The following is a 25,730-nucleotide window of genomic DNA, read 5'->3' as shown; positions in this document are numbered from 1 at the left end:
CGCTAATTTTTCATATTTAGTAGAGACAGGTTTCACCATGTTAGTCGGGCTGGTCTCAAACTCCTGAGCTCAAGCAATCCATCTACCTTGGCCTCCCAAAGTGCTAGGATTACAGGAGTGAGCCACTGCGCCTGGACACTATCAAACTTTTTAAAGCTTTAATTCTTCACCTTGGATATAAAATGTCTGACACATGCTGAATACAGTAACAACATGACATAATAAGTAATAATTATAAGCTCCCAAAGGGGTTCTGGCACAGAGTAAGCACTAAATAAAGTAATAAATAATAAAAAGATGATAATAACAAGAAAAATGCTTAGTACCTTAGTAAAGTAGTAAATAATAAAAAATGACAATGATAATAACAAGGAAGATGCTTAGTGCCATAAAGATACCTGACAGTTGTTAAGTGGACAAGTGGATAAATGAATAAAAAATATTTTTTAGAAAATTCTGTTGGAAAAATGCAGAAATTCAATAGGGACACCTGTACTGTATTATGAGCACCTCAAAGACCCAAACAATGTGTATTCTATCTTTGTCTCTTGCAACTTGCAAAACCTAACTTATAGAGGTCCTTTGATAAATATATAATAAATAAGTGCTCATATAGTTCATATTGTACAATGCATTATGTCACATTTAGGTATCACAGTAGCATTTTTGTTCTTATGAAAAATTTGTGTAACTTTATTATAATTTGTTGAGCCTAGAGTTAAGCTATTTGAATATTTATAATGATAATATTTTGACTATTAGAAACACAGTCTCTTGTTGTAACAAATTACTATTAACACACTAATTATCCAGCAGATAGAACAACATATCTTGTTCTAATGAAGTAAATATATCTTATTTGGTTTCAACTTAGGGGGAATGAAGTTGATAATAGTGAGACCTTGTTGGTACAAGACTATGTAACATAACCTGCGCTTCTCAACAAAAAAATTGCTTTTCTGACTTCTACATTCAGTAAGTATCTTTGAAAAATAATCTCCTATTGGTACTGAGGCACCCTGGCTAAGTTTTGTGATTCTTGTTGGCATTTGTTTATGGTGCCAGAAAAGTATTACTAAATTTCAAGTTCTAAAGATAGTTACTTTTTTAGTGACACAAGTCACTATGTCCCACAGTTGATCCTTGAATAAGGGTTTCACTGTAGCAGCCCACTAATAGACAGATTTTTCTTTTCCATTGCCACTGCAAGATAGCAAGACAAATCTCTCCTCTGCCTCCTCCTTATCAGACTACTAACATGAAGGCAAATAAGAATGAAGACCTTTATGTATAATAATTCACTTCCACTCAATAGTGAATATATTTTTTCTTTCTTATAAAAGTTTCTTTCTTCCAGCTCACATATAAAATAGAAACTATGAGTTAATTGACTGTTTATGCTTTCAGTGAGGCTCCAGATCAACAGTGGACTACTAGTAAAGTTTTGGAGGAGTCAAAAGAAACAGATTTTCATATGAAGCAGATTTTCAGCTACATGGGGGATCAGCACCCTAACTCTCATTGCTCAAGACTCAACTGTAATTAATTCTCATTTACTAAATCCAAACTATGTATTGTAAAAATTAAATAGAGCCCAGAAGTTCAATACCAGCCTGGGCAACATAAGGAGATCCTGTCTCTACAATAAATAAATAAATAAATAAATTAATTAATTAATTAATTAATTTAAAAAACCGTGTTTCTTCATCGGTTATTGTGGGAGTTCAGTCAGGCTGGTGAAAAACATTTTAATATGAAGTTATAGGACATAGACACAAATCTTCTTGGAAGGCCAGAGGGTTTTGTAAAAGTCTCAAGATAAGGTTATGGCTGAAAGCAGCCTAATTCTTACCTTGATTAAATAGCTTAAAGTGGGTACAAAGGAAGGTAGAGTAGTTTATCTAAATAGCTTATTTACTTATGTGGTCTTAAGACTAACTTTTGATCACCCATGGGCAGGATGGCTCTCCTCCCTGGGGGGGGGGGGGGGGGGTGACCAGATTAATTACCCACAGGTGTGTTGACTCAAAGCCTTTGTCATTAAAACTTTGCTAATAAATGCCCACAGGGCCAGCTAGCCAGGACTGTGGCTGCTGACTCTTTACAGCACCTTCCTTGGTGTCTGTAATCAGCTCAGAACCCTTGCTGCTCTTTCACTGAATATGGGTGTCTGGGTATGTGTCTCAATCATCTGTAGGACGGACCGCCGCAGGTTATAATATTCAAATGTTACAGCTTTCTGTTATTAATTCCTACTTTTCATTATTAGATGTTCAATTCTTTGTGGCTTGTAATTCAGGGCATGTAAGCTACTTTATAATTTGTAATAAAATTTGTTTATAAATATATGAATTCGTTAATATATGAAGCAGATTTTCAGCTGCTTAAATTAAATTGGCTAACCTAAGCATCCCCTATTACTGAGCTCATCAATCACAACAAGGGTTATACATTTTATAACAAGCCTAAGTTGTTAGGACAATTGAGGAAACATACAATATAGAAACTTAAAAATTGCATTACTTATGTATAGAAAAGTATTATATAGGATTTTAGGGACCATAATTAAACAAATATTTTTTCAGATAATATTTTTTGAGATTATAAACTACCTACAATGAAATTATTAACTAATTCTGAATTATAAACTAAAAATTAAAGCTACATATATATATATACACACACACATATGTACATATGTAAACACATGCTATTTACACATTGCTTTTTGAATTGCCTTTTTGTGATCAACACTTCCATAATCTTATGGTAGCACCACCAAGAGTAGTTTACTATCAGAAGTCTTACCTGGACCGGCATTTTTAGATAATTTTCGTATATATTCCAAAAGTTGTTGATGAATGCTAGGTATTAAAATGTAATAAATAAAATTACTATTTTAACACTGATATTATAAAAAACATTTACCAAATGTATTAAGTTCTTAGAGTATTTCAGACAATATCAGAGCTAATATCAGAACATTACTTATTCCATAGACTTTAAGTTTGTTAGCTCTATGAACTTATTAAGTTTCTAATTAAAGAAGAATTAAAGTAAGATGAAATAGTCATGAATTGAGGGCAGTATAACTCAGTAAATTAACTACAGTTAGCTTGGCTTAATGGAAAATGTTCCTAACTCAGAAAAAGTTCTAGCATGTTACCAATAGGTACTTTTTGTTGAACAAGCTGCTTCTCTTAGGCTCAATGTCTTCTAAAAATGAGGATTTTAGAGCCTCATTTCACTAGGTTATTATAAAGATTTAACGAGATAACATTTTTTAAATGCTCAAAGAAATAGTGAAGCAATGAAATAACTTGTTCTTGAACCTTATTGCTGAAACTATTTTAAAATTCCCAATAAAACCCAATGTGTTGGCCTGGTGTAGTGGCTCATGCCTGTGATGCAAGCACTTTGGGATACTGAGACAGGAGGATTGCTTGAGCCCAGAAGTTCAAGACCAGCCTGGGCAACAAGGGAAGACCGTGTCTCTACAAAAAATAAATTTAATTTTTTTAAAAAAGTGTTTCTTCATAGGTTATAATGTTCAAATGTTGCAGTTTTCTGTTATTAATTCCTACTTTTGGTTATTAGATGTTCTAGTCTCTGTGGCTTGTAATTCAAGGCATCTAAGCTATTTTATAATTTGTAATGAAATTTATTTATAAATATATTAATTCATCAAATTGGATAACCTGATTATCCTCTATTACTGAGCTCATCAGTCACACCAAGGGCAGAAAACTAATAGATGTCAGCATCTGGCTTGGACTACTACTACTCTTTATCTACCTCCTTAAACCTGAACTAACAAATCTTTGTTAAAATGAGGCTTAGTCACTATGTTCATTTCCAGCTGCTGTGGAAGACAAAACCCTACCACTATTTTTTGTAAGTTCCACAAAGAAGATGCAAGTTTTTATTTTCTCATTTCTGAGATGCCTACTTACAACATATTTGCACAGAAGATCCTATGTGTTACTCACCACATCTCATTTCATACATCACCTTACATAAATATTTTTTGTATGAAAATCACAACTGCAATACTTGGTGTCACGCATTTTGCTTTGACTCACACCGTTTCCTTGGAGCTAGTTAGAAAGTAGTCAAACGTCCTTTTGGGGACTGCAAGAAATATGCAACACTTCACAGATTTGTGTGCCATCCTTGTGCAGGGACCATGCTGATCCTTCTCGACATTGTTTCAATTTTAGTATATGTACCACTGAAGCCAGAACAGATCCCAACTTTTACACATGAAGACTGATCAATGATGGATGAGGCTTAGCTCTGTTAAATCTAACTAACTTACTTGAGATAGAGTGAAGTCTATTGAATGGCTTCATGGTAATGCAGAATTTGAAAATATTTTAAAAACTCGAGATAGAGATGCAAGTAGCATGGGAGATTTTTGCTTTTAGGAAAAAAGAATCACTTGAGGGGACAACTACAAGTTGGAACCGACTACAAATTTGGAAAGATGACATAGGATCTTACAGAATAAGATGAGGCCTTCCACTACCTATAAAATGGTGCCTCACAGGATATAAATTGCCAGGGATATAGATCTGGTAACAAAATAAAAATGGATCTCTAATTTATTCCTGTAACATTATTTCAACCTGTCTTACAGTTTTAAACTATCACAACTAATATTTGCTAGAGAAAACAGAAAAAAGTCATTCAAAGGATAACTTACCATGAAGGTCTAGGCCAAGTCCAGGCTAAGATGTGGGTTTCACATCAGGTTTTGAGTGGGAGGAGAAGGGTCAATTTGCTCACTATGTGGGTGGCTAAAGTTAAAAGTCCTAGCTGCCAGAGCAGGGTGCTGGTACTTTGGAAATAATGGCTGAGAATATGTATGTGAACTTTAAAAAACTAATGACTTTGAAGTCTACATATGGATCACCATAAAGGCTGAGGGATCTATGTCAGTAAGGTCACAAAGGTCAATCATTACCAGACTGCAGGAGCAGTTTCAATGGCAATGATGCAGCAACAGAATCAATGGAAACAACAAAATTCCTACTTTTATACATGAAGACTGATCAATGATGGATGAGGCTGAACTCTGTTAAATCTAACCAACTTACTTGAGATATGGCGATTTCCGCCTCCAATCCTTTTGACTTATACAAAAAGAATGTCTTCCTTGGACTTAGGGAACCCTTTGGATTTTTTTTTTTTAAAAAATTCAAGTATTTAGATATGGAAGACAGCCCCTAGGGGACACTATCAGGTTTTCTGCTAAAGTGGACGTTTCAAGACCCAAATAACTAATTAGAAAAATCAACGAGACAACATTAGAGATAAAGTTGTTGAAAGTCCTTAAATAAAGAATCTTGGACACGATACTCCTAACTAGTCTAGCTTTTTGCCTAGTTTCTGGCTGATGAAGTGAACTAACTCACATTCAAAAACTACCTGAAACAAACTATAAAATCTCACCTAGCCTCTAAATGTAAACACTTACTGATCAAATCCACAAGCAATAGCATAACGTACTGCAGTCATTCCACACGTATCTTCAGCAAAGACGTCAACATTTCGCAGAAGCAGCATGCCGACTATCTCTGATGATCCATGACATACAGCGAGCATGAGAGCTGTGCTAAAATAACAAAGAGATCACTTCATTATTATGAGCAGAACCAATTTAATATGTGCCTGTCAGTGTAGAATTAACCATTTACATGTACTAACAAACATAAATATCTTGAGTGCTCAAATGTTTATCCTTGTAAATCACCACGAAGGCTTAAAGGAAGGAGCAAAAAGACTCATGTCCCAATGGGATATGGCATAGTAGAATTGACTAATATAAAGTCCTTTGAGGGGCAAGAAATTATGCTCTGTTCACTAATCTAACAGAGGCAAAGATTTAAGTGAAGAATTATCTATTCCTTCCTTAGTCTGATGTAATAGTTTATACTTCAAAATCAGCTAGAAGTCAGACCAGTGACAGCAATCTGAAGGCTTAAAATAATATTAGGAATAATGATATTAGTAGTAGTCATGGTAAGTTTAGTTAATGATGCTGATAAGAATGTATGAGATCCTGAATTAAATGCTGTTGATATTCATAATGTTACTTCAATGCAATCATCCTTAAAGGACATATTATTATTCTCTTTTTCATATAGAAAATCATACTTGGTATTAAGTAATGTTTGCAAGGTCACACCTATCAAGTGAGGAAGCTAGAAATTAAACTCAGTCTTGTATGAATCAAAAGCCTCTTTTCTCTTTATTACTCACCTATGGCTTATCTTAATTAACTAAAATGTTAATCCAATTAAAGATGTATTTCTTCCCTCTACCCATACAAATTAAAAATAAAAATACACTATGAATAAAAAAGGAAAAATAATAATAAATTCACAGTATCTGGTGATAGCAATTAATAGTCACATAGGGATAACCTAAAATTAATATTCTTCAAATGAAACAACTTAAAGCAAACAGTTATCCTAAAGACAAAATGGTTTTAAACTCCTATTTCTATTTAATTTTGCTTTTTTTTCCTTTGGGACAGAATCTCGCTCTGTTACCTAGGCTGGAGTGTGGTGGCACTATCTCAGCTCATTGCAACTTCTGCCTCCAGGTTCAAGCGATTCTCCTGCCTCAGCCCCCCGAGTAGCTGGGACTACAGGCATGTGCCACCATGCCCAGCTAATTTTTGTATTTTTAGTAGAAACGGGGTTACACCATGTTGGCTAGGCTGGTCTCAAACTCCTGGCCTCAAGTGATCCAACCACCTTGGCCTCTCAAAGTGGTGGGATAACAGGCGACAGTTACCATGCCCAGGAAATATTGCATTTTTTAAAAAGTGTATAAAAAACAGAAGTCAGAAAAATACTATAAAAGTGTTAATCATTCAATATTGAATTATAAAGTAAACTTAAAAAGTTCATACTTCTTAAAACTAATAGAGAACCACTTTAGCTAACAGAAGATAATGCAACCAAAAACATCAGATTACACATAGGAATCAGTCAATATAATAAGAGAAGATAAATCCTACTATATACTGTTCTTTATGTTGACCAGTCAAAATAATTGCTTTTCTTCTGATAATTTGTGTTGATATTTTCACTATAATCTAATAATTTTAAGTAAATGTTATTTAAAATTGTTATTACTCTAGAACAAGTGTTATTACTCTAGAACACTGCACAAGTGTTTTTTAATCAAAAAGAAATACTATACCATTTAAACCTATTGACTGCATTCGCATTTGCATTTTTTGTCAGTAAAAATTCCACAATTTGCTCACTTCTTTTCGTTATGGCCAGTAAAAGTGGTGTGAGGCTAGCCTGTAAAATAGCAAAACAATTTAAAATTCAGGAAATTACATATTTCTCAGCTGAACTGAAAACCTTATATAAAATCCTATGAACTTAAACACATAAAATAGAAAGTAAGTCAATAGCAGTCCCTTCTTTGTCCCTTTTCTGTGCTTTCCCATGCACTGCACCTTCCCTTGTAAATATTCAGCCTCTGCATCACCATGTTAACTCTGGTTATCTCCAAAAATCATTATATTATGATGATTTTATGGTTTCCCATCTAAACCAAGAGCTTCTTGAGGGCAAGGGCTGTATCTTTTATCTCTATATCCTTAAACCCTAAGACATAGTAGTAAATACTTTGTTTTTGACTAAATTAGTAATCTAAATTGTTACTTCTAAAGCAGTGTTTCTTAAACTATATTCCAAAGAATAATTACCTTACCAGAAGCACTATACCTCAACAGATTCTACCATTATCTATTTTCAAGAAATATTATAAAACTGTGAATTAAATGTCCATTATTCAATAAATGACTTGAGCTTTGACTATTCCTTATTTGACAATATATTTCTGTGGCAGACATTAACATTTGACAAATTATAATTTCAGGGATACAGATCTGAAAGTTTCCCAAGAAAAATGGAGGTTTCCTTTGGGTAATACCAACTCGCTTGATTCTCTTCTATCAATAATCCCAAGATCCCAGATGCCGATGTCAAGCACACCTGTTCTACATGGGTCACTAAGGAAGTGACTCTAAATTAATAGAGATTGGCTTCAAATGAACTTTGATTGCTTATTATTAAATGGTCCATGGGGTTTCTCCTATTACGAGACAATAGAATTTTATCTCAGCTATTAAAAATTCAGTATGAAAGTTTATTCTCAATTATAATGATAATCCTAAGATTCTAATGCATATCTACTTCTTAAAATGCAACAATCCATTTTTATTCTGGTTTCTATGTAGTTGCTACTTAATTTTTGGCAAAATATCAAAAATATGAATAAAATGACTTATTAATGAAAGTTCTAACTCATCTATATGGATTAGCATAATAGAAGCCACTAAATCACTTGAATTTTAAGGGACAATTCTGAGGAGAAGGATGTAATATTTTCTGCAATAGGCATAACCTATTCAAATATAACCATGATTAATCTAAAAAGGCTTAAAGGCATTTTAATAGAAGATAATTATTTATGGTTTATATACAGAAAAATCATTGTTTAAAAAGTCTTCTAAATTCTAGAAGTCAACCCCATTATTAATGAATTAATGTAAAATATAAACTATACAAACTATATATTATAAACACCTATCAACTGTCTTGAATACCTTGAAATTTTACCAAAATATACTATGAAAGAGGAATTGATAACTGAAATATTTGCAGAGGCAAAAGAGATAAGTCAAGTAAGTGATGTAACTAGGTGGGCACAGAAGCAAACTGGAAACATATGCTTTATGTAAAGCTAGAACGTCTTCATAGTATACCAAACAGTCATATGGGCTCAAGAGACACCAGATTCAATCCTTTAAGAGGAAACCCAGATTTCTGCATATTTCCTAAATTTTACATGTTGACTCAATTTATGCAGGCAAATTTTGCTTTCCTCTAGTTTTACACTAACTGGAAAGAAAAAAAAAACACTTGTGTGGGAAAGAATATTTGAAAAACTTTTACCTTTAACAAATTCAAATATTTACCATCAATGCACAGAAAAGCCATACTCTCTAATAGTTCTTGTAAAAACATAAATATTTAAAGTAAAATCTTAGACAATTAACTTCTTTCAAGCTATTTTCATTCAAGGAATGTTTGAGCTTCCAAATATAAAAAACCGTACACATGTTAATGTTAAAACAAATTGATTTCAAATATTTTGAAAATAACATTGGTTAATGTCTACCTTGTTTTGCGTTTCGACGACTGCACCGTGGGACAGCAGTTTTGCCACCACTGACAAATTCTTATTATAAACAGCATAATGGAGAGCTGTGTTGCCATACACATCTACAATATTTAGACCGGCACCAGAGTCTACCAGAATATTTGCACAATCCTCCCTCTGGCATTGTAGAGCCTGTCAGTATTAAAGCAAGAATTATTATAAACTAAATAATTTATAATATAAATTATAAAGAATATAAATTATAAAGTATAGGAAATCAAAATAAATATTCCACAGGTTTCAAAACTAGTTGTATTTCAATGAGATAAATTCATTTTTATTCTATGTATTTAAACTAAATCTATCTCCTGCTGAAAAAAACTGGCTACTGTTTACCTTCATCAGAGGTGTCCTGTTTTCACCATCAAGGACGTCAAGCTGGCACTTTCTGTCTACCAGAAATGTTACTACTTCCGCATGGCCGTTGACACAGGCCCAGTGTAGAGCAGTCCTATGAGAGTGAGAGGACTTGTTGGCAAAGTGTAGTCCACTGTCTCAAAACATACAATTATTTATGTAATTGTAAACATTAAATACCATGCTCTTTTTCTGCCTTCAAAACAAATATTTAATATTCTCCTGAAGAAAGTACAGCATTCATTTGCTCTCATTACTCACTGCATTAATGAAAGAGTGGTCCATCTGAATAGAAAGAGCTTGGTCTTTGGATTCAGTTCAACTTGGGCTTGAATATTACTTTAAGGTCTTTCACTTTCTAGCTGTCACTTAAACTTTCTGCACCTCAATTTTCTCATCAATGAAATGAAGATGAATACAGCAGTTATCTCACAGGTTATCACTATGATGCCTCAATGAGAATCTATGCAAAGTATTTTGGAGAGTTCCTAGCACATGTAACAGCTCGGGAATTGTTAGATACTATAATTATTACTACTGCTTAACAAAGACAACATTTTAAGTAAAATGGTGCAATTATGCCTACTTTGTGGTGTGTTTTAAAGGTTAGAGATAACATTGTGTTTTAATGATTCTAAGATGCTCAATTTCTCATATTTTAACATTTCTGATTGAAATGCCACTTATAATTCATTATTTATTACCACTATGTTTGGCAGAAATTTAAACAATCTTTTACTGGTGCATAAAATAAGGAGGCATCATACAATTCACAGTGCCTTCCAAGAAGTGGAATATAGTATATACAACAGGACAAGGGCAGTCCTAGTCACAGGATTAACACTGAAAAAATTTTAGCCTTTTAGAGTACTAAGCAAAAGTTGACATAAAAACAACAAATTATTAAAACACAGTACTTCTTTAATATTTTAAAAGCTTCAAGCCAAAGGAAACTTGGGATTCAAATAAATAGGTATGGCTCATCTAATTCTGTATTTAGATTTATAGAATGTATGTAAATTCTATTTAGATTTATAGAATACATGTAAATTAGGTATTTCCAATGATTAATATTGCTATTTAAAGCTATTATAAATTTCCAAAATTACTAGTTTCTCACTTCAGAAGTGTTTTTGTTTGAAAAAGATGAGAGGAAAAGCTTCAATTGAGATTCAATCCTAATACTCCAATTTTAAATCTCTCACTTTGCTCAGGCTGAGCAAGTAAGTGTGAAATTTTTAAGGATGAAAGGGTCTTGAGAGTTAGAATGTATCTTCTACATAATAGGCATTCAGCTTACATGCGATAAATGGATTAAAAGAATGGATCAATACAGTTGGGAAGTTCATATCTTAAAAAACTGCTATAAATAAAGCACTTATATTTGCTCTTTTATTTTTCTAATAACACTACACTAAAGTGATTAATCTATAGTTATTGACATATGTAATAAATCTATATAATAAAAATGTGTCTAATAAAATATGTAAATCAATAAGCACAGATAAAAAGATTCTCTTCTGAAGATGCTAAAAGTTCACAGAACATACTAATCCACAAAAAATAAAAATTAAAATATAGAAAGCAAGAAACTATTTTATCTGTGTAAAATTCATATTGCTGCTCCTCCCAAAAATTATTTTATTAATAATAAACTTTTACTAATAGCATTGTCCATGCTCAATGCAGAAATCAAAGATAATAAAAAGGAAAAACATTTTATATAAAAACAAATGTCCTTCACAAATTTTATATTTTGTACATAATTTCAGATAACACAAGACCATAGTCTGTGTGTATGTATAATCAAACTGAACTTTACTTTACCCTCACTTAGTATACCAAAATACATTTTCAAATGTCAACATATTTCTGAATATATTTCTACCTTGAGTGATCACATATTATCCCATGCTGTAAACTCACTGAAATGTATTTATAAAAGCCATTAAATGGATTTTTAATACATTGATATTTCAAGCAGTGCTCAGAAAAGAAATTGTGTGTATGTTTCATTATTTTCTAAAAATATTTTTGTGTAATAGAATTGACCACTAATGGGCATATACAATTTTTTAAATATGGTACTTACCATCAAATTGTCTATTTGAAAAGTCATCTGCAACTTAAACTTTAAGGAGTACTATAAATATCACTGCTTTTTATCCGCACAAACTTTGTGGATAGAGAACAGTATTTGACTCCTTTTTTAACTTAAATGCCTTCCCTAACCGGGAACACTAAATTTATTTCCTTTGTGCATAGGTCACTTGCAGATCTTAAAAAAGGACTTTGTCCAATTTTAAATTACAGGCCAAGTACTTTTTTTAGATCTGCAATTTAGATCTCTAATTTAAATTGCCCAATTTTAAATTAGAGGGATTTTTGTTGATTTGAGTGAATTCTCTATAAAATGAAGAGTTTTAAATCTAATATATACACACACACACACACATATAGTAAATATTTTTACAAGTATGCTGCCTTTTATTTTTTCTCATATGCAGGGTGGTTTAATTTTTGTTTTACTAAATTGCCCTTCAGAATGCTTGCTTCTGACAATCTTAGAAAAGTTTTGTCAACATAAAAATATATCTGTGTAAATAGGCATATATGTTTTCTTCTGTTATTTTTATCATTTTGTACATTAAAAACTTTTAATCTATATTCCATCAGGAACTTATTTTCTGGCATAAAAATCTAATTTTCTCCAAAAAGCAGGCATTTTACTTAGGAAACTAATTCTTTTCCTACTAGTATAAAGTGTGACCATTACCAAGTTCTAAATTCTTACATATGTTTGGGTGTTTCTGGATTTTCTATTCTGTCAGTATTAATTTACCTGTCTTTTCAGCTGTTAGTAAACAATTTGTGATTTTTTTTTTTTTTTTTTTTTTTTTTTTTTTTTTTTTAGAGAGAGAGAGAGTTTCTCTGTCACCTAGGCTGAATTGCAGTGGTGGGATCTCCGCTCACTGCAATCTTCACCTACCGGGTTCAAGCGACTCCTGTGCCTCAACCTCCCCAGTAACTGGGATTACAGGCACCCGACATCACGCCTGGCTAACTTTTGTGATTTTGTAAGAGATGGTGTTTCACCTTATTGGCCAGGCTGTTCTTGAACTCCTGACCTCAGGTGATCCACTCGCCTCAGATGCCCAAAGTGCTGGGATTACAGGCGTAAGCCACCGCGCCCGGCCCATCTTGTGCAAGTTAATAGCGCATTTTGGTATCTAGAAGGGCAAGACTTTTCTACTCCATTACAAAATATGTAAAATGTCATCACAATAGTAAAAGCCTGTGTAATTCAAAAAATGTTAAAACGTTGATAACTTTATTTGGTTTATGTAAAATTGATAAAGAACTCGCATCTTAAGAAAAATCAGTCTTCTTAAATTCAAGAACATAAACCATCTTCCCACCTCAAAGTTTCCTTCTAAGGTCCCTCAGCAAAGAACATATTTACATAGACATTCATTGATATCAAAATGGATATTGGACTTTATCCAAAGAATGTTTAGCCAAGAAGTACATATATTATGGGAATTATTTCATTATGCACCATTTCATAATGTAGCTAACATTATCTTTTAAAGCTTGTACATTAAAAGTAAAACCCTGTATGTACTTAATTTTGTGAGTTAAATCATTAAAATTCTCTACACAGTGCTCTGTGAGAGGAAGTAGGAGTGAAGGAGAAAGCAGCTAAAGTTTGGGGTTGATTTTAAGGTGGCCTGGGCCTTCTGCCCAGCAGGGCGCCCCCATCCCAGGCCTGGGGGCCTGCCCGGGAAGAAGGCCTAGACCCTGGGGCCCATGGTGGCCGCCCTGCCGCCAGCCATTCCTCCACCTGCTCCCTTCCTCCCCAGGCCCCCCAGCCCCCGACTCTGAAGGGGAAATCCTCCTGCAGCCACCATCTCCTTCTGCAGCCCCGGCTCAAGCAGGGCCTGGTACCTCTTCCTGGCGTCTTTTACATTAAGGTTGATGGTCTTCTTCTTCACTGTCATCTTCTGCAGCTTTGAGACTTGGCCCCGGGAGGCAGCTTTATGGATCTTTCTAAGATCCCCGTACTGGATGATGTAGGAGTCGTTGTTGGTGTACACTAGCTGGCTGAAGGGGCTCGGGCGCTCCTGGCCCGTGGGCAAGTCATTGCCACCACCGACTGGAGAGAGCCACTGCATGGCTGCGGCAACCTGCTAGAGAGAGCCCGCGCCTCCGGATCGCCCTCCCCCAAACCCCTCCGTTGGCCCTAGCTTCCCGCTAGCCTTCCCCAGCCACCACCCGCCCCCTCCCACCCCGATCGTCTTTGCCCTTCTTCAGTCCACGCAGTGCCTCGACACCCGTAAAAAGTTCTGTTTTCGCCAAGCTCTTGCACACTCAGGCCTCTCTCAGCAGAAACGCGCAGAGCAGAGCCGTTAGCCAGCAGCGCATGCGCAGCTCAGCAGGCTGAGGAGACACGCGCCCTGGCCACGTTCCCCAGGCACCGCGTGCAGGTGGCAACTGCCGCTCAGGCACTTCCGTGTTGGCGGGCCTCCCTGGAACGGAACATGGGGGGCGCCATGCCACATGGCCCGTTTGACATAGCCACTCCCAGCCCCTCCTCGACCTGCGATCCAGGAGCTGGACCCTGGCACTGGGCACGGTGCAGCCTCTGGGGTGGCACTGAGGGTCGGTTCCCGCCCTCCTGCAGTCAGGGACCCACCCCCTGATTTAGGCGCCCCAGAGGCTTCTGGCCCAAGGATCCGCGCTGCTGGTGACGCTGACAGTGTCAGGGTTGCAGCCCCTGCTGCTGCGTGCCATGTTCAGGTAGGAGCTGTACCTGAGTCCATGGTGGAGGCTAATTTTGTATTTTTTTTTTAGTAAAGACGGGGTTTCTCCATGTTGGTCAGGCGGGTCTGGAACTCCTAGGCTCAGGCGATCTGCCCAGGATGCACAGTCCTGATCCCAGGACAGATTGCCTGAGCCTAGGAGTTCCAGAACTGCCTGACCAACATGGAGAAATCTCATCTCTACTAAAAAAAAAAAATACAAAATTAGCCGGGCATGGTGGCACATTCCTGTAATCCCAGCTACTAGGGAGGCTGAAGCAGGAAAATAGCTTGGACCCAGAAGGCGGAGGTTGCAGTGAGCCGCCCATGGAACATGGGCAGCGCCATACCACACAAGCCCGCCTGACATAGCCACTCCCGGCCCCTCCTCGACCTGCGATCCAGGAGCTGGACCCTGGCGCTGGGCACGGTGCAACCTCTGGGGTGGCACTGAGCGACTGTTCCACCCTTCTGCAGCGGGGGACCCACCCCCTGACTTAGGCCCCCTGGAGGTTTCTGGCTCAAGGCTCCGCGCTGCTGGTGACGCTGACAGGGACGGGGGACGAGCCACCACACCAGGCCGATGTATTCCTTTCTGATGAATAAATTGACTGGGTGCCAATTTATCATCAGAAAATATGGATTACTTCACTAAACCATCTCCCAAACCTCTCCTCTCGGTGCTCTGCCTTGGTTTATTTTTTTTTTTTTTTTTTTTTTTTGAGACAGAGTCTCGCTCTGTTGCCTGGACTGGAGCGCAGGGGCGCAATCTCGACTAACTGCAACCTCTGCCTCCCAGGTTCAAGCAATTCTACTGCCTCAGCCTCCCAAGTAGCTGGGATTACAGGTGTGTGCCACCACGCCCAACTAATTTTTGTATTTTTTAGTAGAGACAGGGTTTCATCATGTTGGTCAGGCTGGTCTTGATCCTGATCTCATGATCCACCTGCCTCGGCCTCTCAAAGTGCTGGGACTACATGACAAGCATAAGCCACCGTGCCCCACTGTAATTTTTTTTTTTTTTTTTTTGGAGGCGGAGTTTCGCTCTGTCACCCAGGTTGGAGTGCAGCGGCGCATTCTCGGCTCCCTGAAAGCTCCGCGTCCTGGGTTCACGCCATTCTCCTGCCTCAGCCTCCAGAGTAGCTGGGACTACAGGTGCCTGGCAGCACGACTGGCTAAATTTTTTTGTATTTTTAGTAGAGACAGGGTTTCACCGTGTTAGCCAGGATAGTCTCGATCTCATGACGTGATCCGCCCGCCTCAGCCTCCCGAAGTGCTGGGATTACAGGCTTGAGCCACCGTGCCTGGCCAATTTCTTTTTTCTTTTCTTTTGTTTTTTTTTTTTTTTTTTCTTGAGATGAGTTTCTCTCCTGTGGCCCAGGCTACAAGGCAATGGTGTGATGGGCTCACTGAAACCTCCGCCTCCCAGGTTCAAGCAATTCTCCTGCCTCAGCCTCCTGAGTAGCTGAGATTACAGGCATGTGCCACCATGCCGGCTAATTTTGTATATACATATGTATATTTTTTTTAGTAGAGACAGGGTTTCTCCATGTTGGTCAGGCTGGTCTCAAACTCCCGACCTCAGGTGATTCACCTGCCTCGGCCTCTGAAAATGCTGGGATTACAGGCATGAGTCACCACCGCCTGGCCAGTTACTTTGCAATTTAAGTAACATAAATGCTGGCTGGGCACGGTGACTCTGGCCTGTACTCCCAGCACTTAGAGAGGCCGAGCCCAGTGGATCACCTGAGGTCGAGGTCGAGACCAGCCTGGCCAACATGGAGTGAAACCCTATCTCTACTAAACATACAAAAATTAGCTTCTACTAAACATACAAAAATTAGCTTGCGGCCTGGCACGGTGGCTCAGGTCTGTAATCCCAGCACTTTGGGAGGCCGAGGCGGGCAGATCACCTGAAGTCAGGAGTTGGAGACCAGCCTGGCCAACATGGCAAAACCCTGTCTGTACCAAAAATATCCGGGCGTGGTGCTGCCTACCTGCAATCCCAGCTACTAGGGAGGCTGAGGCAGGGAGACTCACTTGAACCTGGGAGGCAGGGGTTGCAGTGAGTGGAGATCAAGCCATTGCACTCCAGACTGGGCAACAGAGCGAGACTCCTTCTCAAAAACAAAGTCTAACTAAAAATAAAAATAAAAAATAAAAAGTCTAACAAATTGTAGAGACTACATTTCATTAACTTGCAGTGTTTTCTTTGTTAGTTTACACTAAAATTTAATTATTTATTCCAGAATAGGCTAGAAAGGTATAATGCACTCTCTTTTCCATTGGAGATGAAAAATAGGAATGATTATTCTTGGCTCTTCAGGAGTCCTTGAAGGTCCTTGGATCTTTTATCCCTAGTGAAATTGATTCTTACCAATTAAGCATCAGTAAAATGACCAAAATAACTATAACGTGAAGAAGGGTTAATAACTAAAAACATATTCAAATATACATGGCCACCACTAAGACCTTGATCAACAAAAGGACAAAGAAAATGAATGCACTTTTAACACATACATGTATACATGGGACTATGTTCTTTTCACTAGTAGCGATTAAAGAAATGCTAATATAAAAAAGAGTAAATGAACCATCCTACACTATTAAAGGGGCATAAGAAAGGAATATCGATGGTCCAGTTAATAATACTACCAAAAAGGCATACTAATATTTTTCTGGGGGCATTGTAAATTAGCATAGTGCTTTCTGAAGGAAATCTGCCAATATGTTTTTAAAAATAAAAGGATTTAATTCTCTTTGATCTACTGGCTTATGCTTTGGAATTTATTCTAAGGAAATTGTTCAAATGAACAAAAATATACATAAATGAAATTATTTGTTGCATCATTATTTTCAATAGGGAGAAATTAGAAATTACTTAAATTCATCATAGAAATGTGGATAAATGATAGACTATCAACTTAGAAACATATTGTATTCTTGGCCAGGTGCGGTGGCTCGTGCCTGTAATCCCATCACTCTGGGAAGCGGAGGCGAGTGGATCACTTGAGGTCAGTAGTTCTAGACCAGCCTGGCCAACATGATGAAACCCGGTCTCTACTAAAAATACAAAAATTATCTGGGCGTGGTGCATGCGCTTGTAGTCCCAGCTACTTAGTAGGCTGAGGCAGGAGAATTGCTTGAACCTGGGAGCTGGAGGTTGCACTGAGCCAGGATTGTGCCACTGCACTCTAGCCTGGAGGACAAAGCGAGAACCCATCTCAAAAAAAAAAAAAAAAAAAAAAAAAAAGAAACATATTGTATTCTCTCTTAGAAAGGGTAGATGAATGGAAAAGTATTAATAATGAAAATAACCAAAAATTGGACTTATAAACTATGGAATTATAACTATTAGTATTTGAAAATATATGCAGATCTACAATTCTTCACATGGAATTACAAAATTCAACATTTATGAATACCTAAACATAAGTTTGGTAAAATCTGATCTATGCTGATGTAGGGGTATTTATAGTCTTATTTTTTTAGACGGAGTTTTTGCTCTGTTGCCCAGGCTGGAGTGCAATGGCACAATCTCGGCTCAGTGCAACCTCCACCTCTTGGGTTCAAGCAATTCTCTTGCCTCAGCCTCCCGTGTAGCTGGGATTAAGGCACCTGCCACCACACTCAGCTAATTGTTAATAGAGACAAAGTTTCACCATGTTGGCCAGGCAGGTCTCAAATTCCTGACCTCAGGTGATCCACCCACCTCAACCTCCCAAAGTGCTAGGATTACAGGTGTGAGCCACCGCACCCAGCCAGGGGTAGTCTTTACTGATCCCAGTTCATGTGATTATTCATATGATTTGCCACTAGGGATATTCCATAATATGCAGTATATTTATCACATTACCTTTCTAAAATCTAAATATTTTTGAATTGTGATTTCAAAGAAATCTGACTTTGAAATCTTAGTTTGAAATCTGATCCTAACGATTTCAGATAAGCTATTGGAAAATATTACAAATGACAAAAATTGTGCATTAAGATTAAATTGTTGATTAATTTAAGTCACCTTGCAGCCGAGTGTGGTGGTTCATACCTGTAATCTCAGCACTTTGGGAGGCTGAGGCAGGTGGATCACGAGGTCAAGAGATCAAGACCATCCTGGCCAACATGGTGAAACCCCATGTGTACTAAAAACACAAATATTAGCTGGGCGTGGTGACACAGGCCTGTAGTCCTAGCTACTCGGGAGGCTGAGGCAGGAGAATCGCTTGAACCCAGGAGGCAGAAGTTGCAGCGAGCCAAGATCGCACCACTGCACTCCAGCCTGGTGACAGCAAGACTCCATCTCAAAATAAATAAATAAATAAATAAATAAATAAATAAATAAATAAATAACTTCGTATATCATAAGGATTTAATTTTAAAAAAAACTTTTTTGTAAAATATATGTATACTAGTATTATTAGTTCTTATAATTTCATCAATGTGAGGCATAAATAAAATTTGTTAAGTTAAAACTTTCATTATACATTCATTCATTCATTTATTTTCAGACAGAGTTTCGCTCTATCATCCAGGCTGGAGCACAGTGGCATGATCTCGGCTCACTGAAATCTCTGCCTCCCAGGCTCAAGCGATTCTCGTGTCTCAGCCTTCCAAGTAGCTGGGACTATAGGCATGTGCCACCATGCCCGGCTAATTATTAAAAGTCCTATAAGAACATTAGAGTTCTGGGATTATTTTTTGTTTATTTAAGAGACAGGGTCTCACTGTATCACCCAGGCTGGGGTGCAGTGATGTGATCATAGCTCACTGTAGCCTTGAACTCCTGGGAAAAGCAATTCTCTCACCTCAACAACCCCAGTGGCTAGGACTAAGGTGCTTGCCACAACGCCCAGCTAGTTTTTAAATTTTCTGTAGAGATAGGTCTCACTATGTTACCCAGTCTGGTTTCAAACTCCTGGGCTCAAGGGATCCTCCCAACTTGGCTTCCCAAAGTGCTAGGATTACAGGTGTAAGCCACCATGCCAGGATAAGAACATGAGATTTCTCTTACCATCTGTTTATATCTAAGTGGAATAGTATAGTATTATGTGTCAGTGTTGAATTATTTTAAAGTATTATGCACTGAAACATGCTAATAATCTGGGTCAGTTTCTATCTTGACCTAGACTTAAACATATTAGCTAACAAGAGGGGCCCAAAATATTGATTACACACCATCTCCTTATTTATTTTTTTGAGACAGAGTTTTGATCTGTCACCAAGGTTGGAATGAAGTAGCATGATCTCGGCTCACTGCAACCTCCGCTTCCCCTGTTCAAGTGATTCTCCTGCCTCAGCCTCCTGAGTAGCTGGGATTACAGGCATCCACCACAAGGACCAGCTAATTTTTATATTTTTAGTAGAGAGAGAGTTTCACCATGTTGGCCAGGCTGGTCTCGAACTCCTGACCTCAAGTGATCCGCCCACTTTGGCCTCCCAAAGAGCTGTCATTACAGGCATGAGCCAATGCGCCCAGCCACCATCTCCTTTCATTAAAAATTTGTGAGCTGAAAATAATTCAAAGACAGTTATTTTCATATAGAGTCATTTAATCAAATAGGGATTAATATTAATGACTAATATTAATACTTATTTTATCTAAAATTATGTCTAACTGATTTTTCTAAATTCTCTGACTTGCTAATAATGTTAAACATTAGGTTTAATACATATAATTAGGTCTGTGTGGATGCACTATGTAAATAAAATTGTTTTTAACATTTTGTAAGGTCTGCTGCTTTACAAGTCTTATTATCTTTGTTCCATTTTGATACCAAAATTTTAACTGTGATAATTAGGCTGGAGACACCAAATCGAGGTATGTTTATATAATCACTCTCAAGGATCTCAAGGGTCACTTTCTGGTTGCATTATGAAAATTGTAAAAGGATTCAAGTATACATCCCTGATAATAGCTCTTGATAAATCATATAAATCTATATGATAGATACAGTTTAAGATTTAGATCTAGATAAATTCAGCAACTCTGTAATTTATCAAAGGGTTTTGGTTAAAATTGAAGACATTCCTCAATATAGAATTAGTTCTAAAAAATTTGTTGCAATGAAGAATGTTAACAACTTACCTTTGTGTTTTCTCTGAATACTGAGCAATTCAAGATAGACATAGAAGTAAAGCATAATGAAATAAACCTGTGAGCTTTGTAGTTCATGGTGTTGTTGGCGCGGTGCTTAGCAACAGGGATTTTCCTACACTACACTCCATTACAGGGCACCCTTACCTACTCGGTCACACATGGAGCAGAAACTTTATTGCTAAATTTACAGCACAGCAGAGGCAGAACAGAATTCAATTTCACTTCATGCTGGGACATCCTAAAGAGAAAAAACACGGAATGGGTGATATGAGCTACCCTAGTTTATTCCTTTCTTCTAGTATCTCCAATCACCTCCACTTGAGGAACTACTGAACAAGAGCACAGGAGCAGTGCTCTAAATGACATTAGATGTCCTTCAATATCTTTGTCAGTCTAAATTCAAAGGAAATATTTTAACTCAAGTAAAAAGACTAGAAAAGAAAGCTAACCCATATGGGGATGCAGAATTTTTTTGTTTTTGTTGTTTTTAAAATCTCTTGTTTTTGGCCACAGGCACTCTGAGCTAGAAGAAAATATTTAGAAGGATGAGAAATCCTTCTGTATTGAATAAGGGAATTACTCCCAGATGGCAGTGGTGTAAATCTACTATGAAAATAACTATACGCACACACACACACACACGTATGTATGTATGTATGTATGTATATATGTGTATATATATGTGTGTGTGTATAAAAACATATGTATAAACATAATAAATAAATAAATATAAACATATATAAAAAATATGTTTATAGAAAATTTCTGGAATCTTTTTAGAGTCTAGAGTCCTTCTTGATGGCCTTAATTTATAAAAATAGCCTCAAATTATTTTATTTAATTAAAAACTGTAAGAGATTCACATTTTCTCCTCATAAGGTCCAATCAAGTATTTTTCTTTTGAATGAAGAAAAAAATAATACATTGTCTGTAAAAAAGTAACTCTTTGATTTAGTAGTTAGCAGTGAACAGTTGATATGGTTTGGATGTTTTATCCCTTCCAAATCTCATATTAAAATGTGACCTGTATTGTTGGATGTGGGGCCTTGTGGGAGGTATTAGGTCACAGGAGCAAATCCCTCATGAATGGCTTGATTCTCTCCCTTGGGTAATGAGTGGTAAAGAGTTTACAGGAGATCTAGTTGTTTAAAAGAATGTGGCACCTTCCCTTTCTCTCTTGCTCCCTCTCTTGCCCAATGACATGCTGGCTCCCCTTCAAATTCTGCCATGACTGTAATCTTACTGAGGCCTTCACCACAAGCAGTTGCTGGCACTATGCATTGTGTACAATCTGCAGAACCAATGGCCAAATAAATCTATTTTCTCTATAAATGACCCAGTATTAGGTATTTCTTTTACAACAACACAAACACACTAACACACTGGTGAAAATCAACTTAAATACTTAAATACAGGTAATAACATAAATTTAAAATGCAAACTAAGAGTTGTAAAATTTATATTTCCCCTTCAAAAATTAGCATTCTAAATTCTCTCCTTACAATTTGTTTTACTTTATACACTTTCAACTTCCTATGCTCAAGTTTTCAGAAGACATTGAATAACATCACATCATTAAAGAGAAGAAAAGGAAAAATTGACTGTGAAAATTAAGCATACAATGTATTGAATTAATAGAGATTTGTTGAACAATTTTTGTTAATGGAGTTTATATTTTTAAGTATAAATATTTTTCTGCATATCTTTAAACAAAGTTTTTTTTAAAAAAAATCCTATATTTTAAAAATATAGGATATTTACAGCAAATGGTCCCACGGATCCCAATTATTAAACAAAACACAAACATAAATTGATTTCAGTATATCAAATATGCCTTAATAATTATTTTAGGTAGCTATAAAAAGTAGAGTTACAAGATTGAGAGGCATTTCGACTTCTGGGAAGACTTTAAAAACATGAAGCTACATTTCCCACCACCATCAAAGATTTACGTGTAAGAGATTTGTCTTCATTTTGTTTTAATTAGAGCAAACAATTTGCCCATGGGCATCAAAACTTAGAATGAGTTTGACATCACAACACAGTTTATATTCTCTGAGGAAAAATGAAAGGAAACTAAAGAATTTTATTTTTCAGACATCAAATCACAAAACTAAACAGTCCAATTTTCTTTGGGTTCTCAGTGGTACATTTGTGTCTTCAGAGTTTAAAAAACCACACTTTTGGCCGGGCACTGTGGCCCCACGCCTGTAATACCAGCACTTTGGAAGGCCGAGGCAGGCAGATCACCAGACCAGGAGATGACGACCATCCTGGCTAACATGGTGAAACCCTGTCTCTACTAAAGATACAAGAAAAACAATTCACTGGGCGTAGTAGCGGGCCCCTGTACTCCCAACTACTCGGGGAGGCTGCGGCAGGAGAATGGCTTGAACCCGGGAGGTGGAGCTTGCAGTGAGCCAAGATCACGCCACAACACTCCAGCCTGGGCAATTTTTCTTAAAATCTGGAGGTCTAAAACTTTGCTAAAATAAACGTTTAGCGAGAAACAAGTTCACATGCGTTGGTTGCTGAAATAAACTGCTAAAGGGAATGCACTAAAATGTCGAACACAATTATACAAAGTAAATACTCATCGAACATGCCAGATGTTTCCTAAATTTAAATTGTTAAATGGACATCGTGGAAGAATCATTTTAGTTTTAAATTCTATAATAAGCAAAATAACTTTCTTATACAGAAACATTTGTTCCTTTGTGTATAAACCAAATCAAATATCATATATAAGTTATACATAAGATATGAATCATGTATAATGCAACTTATCAAACATTTTAGATGAACATGTCAGTTTTTATATTATCAACATAGAACTGTTTTAAGATAAATCATTTCTTCATTTTTCATCTCAATTTATAAGAGATGACATAAGTTACATGACTCAGCAAATCTACACTGAAAGCACTGGATAGGTGAATTAATTCACTGGATAAGTGAATTGCAATTTTTGCTCAAATATGGAAAAAATCTGACTGATTATAATCAAAATCATAAACTGTCAGTTACTTTTTCTGCAAGCTCTTTACTTAATATAAAATCTAGACATTAAGAAACTAATTTATCCTCTTAAATGCTATAAACATTTTATTGCATTTCATTATTTCTTTAGTTGTCAATTTTGATAGTGTTTGACTAGAAGTCGAGAATAGGAAATCCACTAACATATCCACCTTGGGTGGGCCAGTTACTTACTTTCTCATTGCCTTGGTTTTCTTTCTTGAAAAGTGAAGAATTGTTTTCTTCATAATTATCTCATAATTGTTTTCTGAAAACGTAAAACACTGGTAACATTGCCTGGCATTGAGTAAATTACTAGTTTTTAGTATTAGTATCGATTCACATTTTTCCTACTTAAAATTAGATAATGACTCCTCATTTTCTACATGATTTTATAGCATATAAATTTAGATACAAATCAAGACATATTTGAGTATCTAGTAGATGCTCAGTAGTATACATTAAATAAAATAATGCATTATTCCTCACAATCTTCATAAGACAAGTAACTATCATCTTTTCCAAATGGACATGAAAGTTGCATGACAGAAAGATTCCATAACTAGATTTGTTGCCCAGCTTACCTGTAGTAGATCTAGGACTTCAAGACAGGCAGGTTCTTAACTTCTACACTCGATTAACCTATATGGCCTGCCTTTGTTCTTGCTTTGCCATGTTTATCTAGTTCTCTGGTTCTTTCACTAGATTTTAGTTTCTTGAAGGCAAGTTTACCTCTATAGAACCTACCTCAGTGACTTACCAGGTACTGGGGAAGTAAATATTCAATGTTTGCTAAATTAAATAGCAAGTTACAACTGGGAGAATCTGACAAAGTAGAAAGACTTTGAAGCTAGTTAGACATAAGTCAAAATCATACTTTGGATATTTGTTATATTCTGCTCAAAATATTACTTAACCTCTCTGAGCCTTCCCTTCCTCTTCTACACCGTGGGACTGATATTACCTCCTATGAAGATTATGCACAATAGATAGGATTCATGTATTATGTTTATTTTCATGTCAAGTAATTCGAATACATTTTGTTCCATTTGCCCTGGGTTCTAAGTCAAAGGCTGGGAAACTTTTTCTGTGAAAAGCCAGATAGCAGGCCAGGCGCAGTGGCTCACGCCTGTAATCCCAGCACTTTGGGAGACCAAGCCAGGTGGATCACGAGGTCAGGAGATTGAGACCAACCTGGCCAACATGGTGAAACTCCTTTTCTACTAAAAATACAAAAATTAGCCGGGCATGGTGGCTGGTGCCTGTAATCCCAGCTACTCTGGAGGCTGAGGCAGGAGAACTGCTTGAATCCGGGAGGCGGAGGTTGCAGTGAGCCGAGATCACACCACTACACTCCAGCCTTGGTAACAAAGCAAGACTCCATCTCGAGGGAAGAAAAAAAAAAAAAAACCCAGATAGCAAATATTTTAGCCTTTACAGACTATACAATTTCTGTTGCAGTGATTCAGCCCTGCTGTTGTGGTATGAAAGTAGCTATAAACAACACATAAATAAGTGGATATGGCTGTGTTCCAACAGACCTTCTCAAAAATGCTGCATGCCGGATTTTGCCTGGGGACCATAGTTTCCAAACCCCTGTTCTAAAGCGTGACATCTGGGGTCACTAGCTTAAAGAAATTCTCATCTAAAACTACTGGATTAAACATTTTAATATTGTTTATCATGTATTTATCTCTGGACACTGATTTCTTGTGTTGTAATTATAAATACTAATTATAGAAACAGGACAATTACAATTATCTTTGCAAAGAGTTTTACGTACTCAAAATGTGCATCCAATTCAGCCTCACACGTCAGGTGCTTAGCAGCACTTTAAAGATGTTGACCAGTATGAGCAGAATGGTTCATATTGAGTCCTTTTAAAATAGCCTCATGAGGGCAAGATGTTGACTTCTGGAGCTGAACCAGCCTAACCTGCCTTTCTTGTTCTTGTTTCTGTGCGCTGCTACCTCACGTGACTTGTCTATGTCCCGAATTTAAATCTTGTTTCCAATACTCCTATAATCCTCTCTTTACCTGAGTTGGTATTGTTCATCTCAATATCTTGTTACTGACCTTGGCTTGACTGTTTCTCTAGTCATTGAGTCCGAGATACCCCAAGGCGTTTTTCATAAATAGCTACCCCCTGTCCAGCATATTTTGTCACTTAGCAAGCTTGACAGCACTACTCCTGGGCTGTGAAT

General features: G+C 36.8%; 1 protein-coding gene and 1 non-coding gene across 6 annotated transcripts; both read right to left on the bottom strand.

Moving 5' to 3' along the window:
• Positions 1-8: 8 nt before the first annotated feature.
• LOC126963116 (ankyrin repeat domain-containing protein 30A-like) lies at positions 9-23,881 on the bottom strand. Of its 5 annotated transcripts, XM_050805111.1 has the most exons (7): positions 13,561-13,652; positions 12,709-12,842; positions 9,592-9,706; positions 9,214-9,387; positions 7,216-7,322; positions 5,480-5,617; positions 9-2,864 (listed from the first exon to the last, which is right to left on the bottom strand). In XM_050805111.1, the coding sequence occupies exons 2-7, from the start codon at positions 12,810-12,812 to the stop codon at positions 2,765-2,767; spliced, it is 738 nt and encodes a 245-aa protein (XP_050661068.1). In that variant the 5' UTR covers positions 12,813-12,842; positions 13,561-13,652; the 3' UTR covers positions 9-2,764. The 5 variants fall into 5 exon arrangements, 4 of the variants coding, with proteins under 4 accessions (XP_050661068.1, XP_050661069.1, XP_050661066.1 ...); XM_050805112.1 differs by lacking the exons at positions 12,709-12,842; positions 13,561-13,652 and adding an exon at positions 23,722-23,881; XM_050805109.1 differs by lacking the exon at positions 12,709-12,842 and having other exon boundaries at positions 13,561-13,871.
• LOC126963435 (U6 spliceosomal RNA) lies at positions 4,137-4,244 on the bottom strand. The gene has a single exon (XR_007729075.1). It is a non-coding gene; the product is annotated as a U6 spliceosomal RNA (small nuclear RNA).
• Positions 23,882-25,730: the final 1,849 nt, after the last annotated feature.

Source organism: Macaca thibetana, chromosome 9, assembly GCF_024542745.1.
Source record: "Macaca thibetana thibetana isolate TM-01 chromosome 9, ASM2454274v1, whole genome shotgun sequence".
NCBI classification, from domain to species: domain Eukaryota; kingdom Metazoa; phylum Chordata; class Mammalia; order Primates; family Cercopithecidae; genus Macaca; species Macaca thibetana.
The sequence above is the reverse complement of the archived record's forward strand: the minus strand, read 5'-3'. Positions and strand labels throughout refer to the sequence as shown.

Excerpts from the sequence above, each read along its gene's own strand:
- LOC126963116 (XM_050805109.1), bottom strand. The coding sequence starts at position 13,787 with ATGCAGTGGCTCTCTCCAGTCGGTGGTGGCAATGACTTGCCCACGGGC. Across the intron at positions 9,388-9,591 it reads ACAGGACACCTCTGATGAAG|GCTCTACAATGCCAGAGGGA; the intron begins GTAAACAGTAGC and ends TAATACTGACAG. Across the intron at positions 7,323-9,213 it reads TCGTCGAAACGCAAAACAAG|GCTAGCCTCACACCACTTTT; the intron begins GTAGACATTAAC and ends GCTATTTTACAG.